This window comes from Aplysia californica, unplaced genomic scaffold, assembly GCF_000002075.1.
Source record: "Aplysia californica isolate F4 #8 unplaced genomic scaffold, AplCal3.0 scaffold00164, whole genome shotgun sequence".
Classification (NCBI taxonomy): domain Eukaryota; kingdom Metazoa; phylum Mollusca; class Gastropoda; order Aplysiida; family Aplysiidae; genus Aplysia; species Aplysia californica.
In genome coordinates, this window is record NW_004797434.1 from 82,553 (window position 1) to 90,052 (window position 7,500).

The window sequence follows — 7,500 nt, forward strand, 5'->3', positions numbered from 1 at the left end:
ACTTGTAAAGTCATTGGTCACTATTTATAACTTTGACCTGTAATTTACAACGTCATTTTCCATATAAGAAATACTGAAATTTTCCATTGAAAAAGGTCAGTGTCTATGCCCTTTATATTGGGACTGCGCGTTTGCCGGTCGAAGTAGGTCAGCCCTATATATAGGGCCTGCGCGCTTCCAGGGTTAAGAATGATTACATTGCATTACAGTGAATCTTTGTGAAAAAAAGGTGTAGAACAGGGAAGAGATGCCTCTGGAGATATGCTTAGGCACATATTGATTTTGCAGTTTTTCAAGGAATGGGATACGGGACAGTTCGCCAAGTGTTCATGAATTTTTTAATGAGTTCAATGTATTTTTGTTAACTTACTTATTGTGTATATTACAACATGTTTTAGTATGGCTCGTTCATAATGATGTATATGCGTGCATGTGTGATGAGAGAGAAAGTGTGAGTGTGTGTATGTGTATCTGTCTGTCTGTCTGTCTGTCTGTCGGTCTGTCTGTCTGTCTGTCTTTGCATGCCCGTGTGAAAAAGGCATGAGTGTGAGTGTACATGCTTTTCACAGTTATTGTAATGTACTTAAATTGATATAAAGCACCTGGGTTTCAGTCTGTGTGTACACGTTAGTAGGCACTATAAAAATGCACTTCGTGAATATTATTTTTATGAATTGGGCTAAGAATGACAATTTTTCTTAGTTGATACTGCGTTCAACTGCATTCATGTGTCTTTTCATTTTGACCATGCTTGTTTGATCATACACTGTCCGTGGGTGGTTGGCGGATGTTCTGGTGTCGTTTGCTCCTTCTTTCCTATCAAACATCTATTGTCCTTAACTCCCCTTCTTCTTTTTTATGTTTGTTACTCTCTTGTAACACCACTAATCTTCTGGCGCTCATATGACCTTATGCAGTTGCGAGTGCCTTAGAACCTCCACTAAAACTAACTAAATACACTGTCTGTGGATCTGTTGTCAGCTGGGACACACAAGGAGACTTCACTACAACACATCCTCTTCCTGTCGTGAAAGTGAAGCTGTACACTGAGAGTTCTGGAATGCTCAGTCTAGAAGACAAGGAATTGGGAAAGGTAATTCATTCTGATTTATTAGATTACTCTAGGAACTTTTATTTTTTAAAGTTGTGTAGATAGTTAAACATATCGGAAAATTAAGATATGTACTAGCGAAAAAAAGTTTTATTTAATTTTTTAGAAATTCATGTTCTCTGTGCCATCAGACATTCCAGTTGTCTCATCGGGAAGACAGCCAGACAGGCCAAAACACCAGAGAGAAAAAGGAGAAGCGGACCTGTAAAGTCATATGTTGGCAACATCTCTGGTTGGACCCATAGCACGGAGCATGACGTTGTCTATAGGATAACGAATAGATCATGAGGCTGATATCAGTGCCAATGATTTATATTGATTGGCGATTAGACTCTCTCTCTCTCTCTCTCTCTCTCTCTCTCTCTCTCTCTCTCTCTCTCTCTCTCTCTCTCTCTCTCTCTCTCTCTCTCTCTCTCTCTCTCTCTCTCTCTCTCTCTCTCTCTCTCTCTCTCCCTCTCTCTCCCTCCCTCTCCCTCACCCTCTCCCTCTCCCTCTCCCTCTCTCTCTCTCTCTCTCTTTCTCTCTCCACCCCCTTCCTTACCATAGAGGATTGGTTGGCTCATTGGTTTGATGTGCCTTATCCACTTCTCCTTCTTTCAAGGGTACGTCATTGCTTGTTTTAAAGATGCAGTTTCTTTGAGGAACAAATAGATCATCTTTGATGCATGAATGGAATTTCTCTATTGTGCAGGTGGTGATAAGACCCACAGCAAACAGTTCAAGAACTCCTGAATGGCACCATATGCACAAAGCAAAGAACTTCCCAGACGATCTGCGCATCAAGATCGCAGTCAGAATGGATAAGCCTCAGAATATGAAACACTGCGGGTGAGTTTTGTCCGTCATATATTTAGAATATCGATGTCATACGAGAAGTCATTGTATGACTATGTTTTCGAAAGTGCTGCCCTGGTCACTTACCTCCTTTGGCAAGTGGCTCCCAGAAGCTTGCAGTCGGAACCGCTGTGCTTGTGAGCCGCTGGCAGAGGCTCGGGGCACATTCCTTTACGGCGACTTCGACATCAAATTACTTTTCGGCAATTGCTGAAAATAAGTCTCTTTTACCGGGTTGATTTAATTACCTATTTTATGACATTTTTGTCATTTTTAGATTTAGTACCAAAAAAGGCCACCCTACCACAACATTATGCCTAAGGCCCTGGAAGTTGTCTCACTAACAAGACAATCAATCCCCAATGTCCGGATCGGATGCGGGAACAACTTTCATCATCATCATCATTGCCTTTCTCACCCTGCATCAGGGTATAGGCCACGGACAAACACCCTCCACTTTTCTCTATCCTGGGCTAGCCTCTTGATGTTATTCCATGCCTTCCCACTTTTCTGTACATCGATTTCTGTGATTCTTCTCCAAGTTCCACGAGGTCTGCCCCTTGATCTCTTGCCCTGTGGGTTCCAATCCAAAACTTTCTTTGTTATGCAGCTGCCTGACTTCCTGAGAGTATGTCCAATCCATCGCCACCGCCTTCTTCCTACCTCATCTCTGACTGGGATCTGTATTGTTTTCCTTAACACTTCCACATGGGTGACCCTGTCTGTCCATCTGATCCTCAGTAACTTTACTTTTACCAAAAGAGGGCCCCTGGTGTAGTGGGTTTACCCCCCTTGGAGATAAAGAGCTATTTAATTCCCCTGCTTTATGCTGACCTTTCCTTACTGTGAAATGTTTTTCCTTTTTCTGGAACTGTTACTAAGTGATCATCTTCCGCAATACTGATGATGCTCTCTTGTATATATGCTTGTATGTGTTATATGCTGACTTTTGTGTCTTCGTAGAAACACTGGTGGGTGCCCTGATGTGATTTTTCTCCTTCTTTCCTATTAAACATATGTTGTCCTTATCTCTGCACCTTTTTTTCTTCAAATCTTACTCTCTTCTTACACCTCTAGTCTTTGGCTTTATATGATCTGTTAGTGTTGCAAGTTTTGTAAACTGGTACTATAACTAAACTAATAGATACACTCATGAAAGTTCAAATGTAGTCTTTAAGGCACCATAAGGGGGGAAAAATGTGCACAGAAAAAAACCATGGAGAAAATTACCCCCCATTAAGCGATTTATTTTATCCTTGCCCTTTGTGTGCTCTTACTTTTTCAGATACCTTTATGCATTGGGGAAAACTGTATGGAAAAAGTGGAAGAAAAGATACTTTGTCTTGGTACAGGTAAGGACTGTTTAGTTTGACAGATTTCAACAAGTTGTCACTTGTTGTCTTTAGACCGGATTTTTTTTTTTCCAGCAGTACAAGGCTGACATCCTCACTTAAAAAGCCATGATTGAGAATAATTTTGAAAAATGTTGAATGTTGAAAGTTTCGGCACATCAGTTGTCAGTGACAACCATAACTCAAACTTTTGGGTGGAAACCATATTATTTATTCCTTTTCATTATTTTGGGTGCACCTGAAGTTATCAAGTTGAATGTCTGTTTCTCTTTTTGGGAGCATAAAATTTGTGTGAAATCAAAAGAACTGTTCAGAAAAATTGCACAGTTTTGCTTTCAGCTGATTCAGTCTCTCCCCAGTCTGTGGGAGACTCGTTGGAAGAAACAAATAAATAATATACTACAAAACATAAAGTCCAAACTGGGTCCGCAAAAACTTCCGGGTCTCTCCTGAAGAGACGAAGTCATTTTTACTTGATTACGCATCAGACACACGTCCCTGACGCATAAATACCTCCTTCAGGGAGATGAGAAGCTGTTCTGTGTCGGATGCAACACAGATTTTACCATTAGACACATTTTAACAGAATGTCTAGACTTCGGAGAGACCTGAAGGAAATATTTTAGATGCAAAAAATTGCAAGGTATAAATTGCAAGGTTGATCCCAACAGAATCCTTGATTTTGCAAAGGCCATTGGCCTTTACGGATGTCATGATGTTTAATCCAGCCAACAGATTTCTTTTTGGAACGAGACTTTTTGGGGGATTCTCTTTCCTTGCTGTTAGTTTTTATATCTTCATATGATTGGGGGGGGGAGGGGTTGTAAGTTGTTTTTTAAGTTTGCTTTTTTTGACACTACGGTCAATAGGTAGATTCTACTTTGCCTTCTTTTCACTAGGTTCTCATAGCCTCTGTTTGAAAATTCAAGAACTGTTTTGCTGAATATTTCAGAGAAAATTTTCTGCCATCTTTCTAGATCCTGGCTTGAAGGCTGAAAAATATTGTGAAAAACTCTTTCAGGTGTCTCAGTACACATTTGCAATGTGCTCCTATAGAGAGAAGAAACCAGATCCCACTGAGATGATGCAGCTGGAGGGCTTTACTGTGGACTACTGTGAACCACTGCAAGGTATTGTCAACATTGTATTTGCTCACTGATTGTACTCAGATATGTGCTTCAGGAATGCTGTGACAACCAGGCAATAGTTTGTGCCTGTCCTTTACCGAGTTGTTCTCTTAAAAAGAATATTTGTCCAGCTTTCTGTGTTTTGAGGACAGTTCAGCTCTTTTCTATACTCAGTTGTTTTATCACTTATATGTAATGTATAAACTGATGGCGCAGTGTTTAGCGAGTGATATGGATAGAGGTTAATGAGTTTATATGGGTTCTGTTCTTGGATGAGCAGCATTCATTTTTTGTTATGAATGTTTGAAGCTGACGAATATTTTCCCAGCATGGATAGCGATGTTCTTGACTTTAACTTTTGTCTTGCATTGTGAGTTTTTCACTGATGGCTGCATTTGTGAGTAAAATCATTGTCTTTTTGGACCATATCAAGTAAAGATTATAGTTAATCATATTGTTAAGATGAAGGCATTTGAAAAATAACGAGAGCTATATCATTTCTGGATGTAGTGAAGTTAATCTTTGTTGGTTCTAGATTTGGATGGAGGCAAGAATTTCTTCAACCTCGTGAAAGAAGGCGACAGTCTGAACTTTGCGACTGAGGATGAGTCTGAGCGCACACTGTGGGTGCAGGCTGTTTACCGTGCCACAGGTCAGACTCACAAGCCTGTGCCACCGGTGGTTCAAACCAACAAGATTTCCAACACACAGATCTCTCGCATGCAAGGAGGTAAGCATTCACATTTTTAAAAAACTTTTCCTTCCCTCATCTGCTATGACTAGTTCAGACACACTTGTATTACAAAGTTGTTGCTGTCTTGGCCCAGTGTGTTAGTTTGTGTAGCTAACTTTTTTTTTTTTCTCCCTTATCTACTTGCTTTGCTCTGACACTCATCTTGGACACTCATCTTTTAGGCTTACCTCGAACATCATCATGATTTAGTATCTCTTAAGTGTTTCTGCAGAAGAATGATCTGTAGTGAGAAATAATTAATTGTGATTGTTTTAGTCACTCTTTCTTTGCACTTGGCTCTGAAGTTTCAACTTCAGGGCTCAGATTGTTTGTATTGTGACTCGTTGTGTCCTAGTGTTTTCTCACACTGAGCTGTACTGAGCTATGTGTGTCACTTTTATATCCTTGCTTCACATTGTTTAGGCAATTATGTCCTTTTATATTTGCATAGCTGCCAACCAGTACGTTAAAAAAAATCCTCCCGCGTTTAGTACGTTTGGAGGGTTTAAGTCTATTTTCAGACTGGAAACATATGTATCCTCTGTTTTCTAGTATTGCTCATCAAGGACTTGCTGATGTGGAAGAAAAAATTATGAATTTTCAAGACTGGATCTGCAAGTAAAATGATGAGAATGAAGTCCATAGATCAATTGGAGGGATATTTTGCTGTAGGTCTATTTTGTATATCTTGAATTTATTGAATGCAGAAAAGTGTGTGTTAAGGGTTTGGAGGGGGATTACTTGGCGCCAAGGACTGTCTTCTTGACCTGCCTTGTAGGTAGGGTCTGGGGTTGGGATTTTTTGTTGGGGGGGGGGGGGTTTGAAAAGTTGGCAGCTATGTAATTGTTTAGCTTTTGTGATTGATGCATGATCTGATGAATATGCCTCTATTAATTTCAAGCTTTGTGTGAAGATGTACTCTTCTCACTATTGTACAAAGCCTCTTTTGTTGTTAACAAAAATAATGAGTCGTTTGTAGAAGGAGCTAGTTTTGTTCTATGAAAGAAAATCAGCATATATAACTTTACCTGATGATCGGAGATAATTTTTGCTCATATAGTGGTGGTACTTTAGTGAAAGAACTCATATCAATACGTTGTTTAAAAATTCTTATTTTTGTACATTTTAAGGGAAAGCAGATTGTATGGTAGAAAATATTCGTCTTTCCTGTCAATGAGAGTGAATAAAGAAATCATGTATGATCATGAGCAGATAATGATCATGAGTAGATAGCACAGCTGAATAAACAGGAAGCTTTGGGTGATCAGTTTGTTTAACGTTCAGTAGACTTGTCTTTAGCTATTTACTCATTTCTTTGGAGTATTTAGATAGGTAAAGACTACAAAACACTTCGGGGGGGGAGTCCAGGTGTTTGAGCACTGAAAATTTGTTTGCTCCCCCTCAAAGGACTTCTGTTATGAATGAAAAAAAGAGCAAACAAGTCAGTAAGCTATTTTTCTTCTGCTCAGGAACAAATGAGTCTCCCCGCTTAAAGCTTTGAAATTCTGAGCTAGTACTGTAAGAGAATGCGAGATGAGCATAAAGTCTTTTGCCAGATTCAGCTTAACTGTAATATTGCTCAAGTCTGGTTGTTTGCCAACTTTCTATGTGATGTATGCTTTGCAGTAGAGTTTGTTACTCTAGTTGTATTGTCAGCATTGTTGTTGTCACTTTTGTGCCATGACATATGCATGTTGTTGACTGTCACCTGTATGTTCTTTCTAGACAGCCAAAGCCAAACTGATAGCAAGAGTAAGTAGTGGCATCACAGGATATTTACAACATGAGTAGTGCCCAACTAGATGTTGAATAAATTCAGTATTTGTTACCAATGATTTCTTTTCTGAACAGGTTAAGAGCTGGCGTTTTCGTGCTTTTTTTTATAACTTCCCCATTAAGTTGTTAAACTGACTTGTTCATCACAGATTATCTCTGATGACCAAGTTTTTGTTAAATGTAATCTTCATAAGTTATAAAACAAATTGCTACATTAGAATGTTTAAAAATGATAACTCCTGCTTGGAGGCTGTACTGTATACGGTATGCTTTGAAGAAAAAGAACAGGTTTTTGTTGTTTTTTTCAGTCTTGAATAATACAAAAACTCCAGCTCTTTGCTTGGTAGCTGTAGTAAGTAGACTGGCACAGTGTATTATTTTCCGTGTTTGAAGCGTCTGTGTGAGCTCGGGCATTCAGTGTTTTCAGTTTTTCAACCAAAAGTAATGCGTTATGCAGGTTTTGCACTTAGACATTAGCACTTTTTCTTTGCTGTTGTTTAAGCAATGTACTTCCTTTAGATAAGTTAGTGAGATAGTTTAGAACACAGAAAACAACAATGATTCAGA

At 39.2% G+C, this 7,500-nt stretch overlaps 1 protein-coding gene across 12 annotated transcripts in view; it reads left to right on the plus strand.

The window, feature by feature from the left end:
- The window catches only part of LOC101845091 (calcium-dependent secretion activator 1), a 56,643-nt gene that overhangs the window by 16,978 nt on the left and 32,165 nt on the right, over positions 1-7,500 (plus strand). For all 12 annotated transcript variants that reach the window (XM_035969629.1, XM_035969633.1, XM_035969635.1 and 9 more), the window contains 5 exons: positions 982-1,093; positions 1,803-1,939; positions 3,231-3,297; positions 4,319-4,427; positions 4,960-5,154. In XM_035969629.1, coding sequence (XP_035825522.1) covers positions 982-1,093; positions 1,803-1,939; positions 3,231-3,297; positions 4,319-4,427; positions 4,960-5,154 — 620 coding nt within the window. The remainder of the gene's footprint in view (positions 1-981; positions 1,094-1,802; positions 1,940-3,230; positions 3,298-4,318; positions 4,428-4,959; positions 5,155-7,500) is intronic.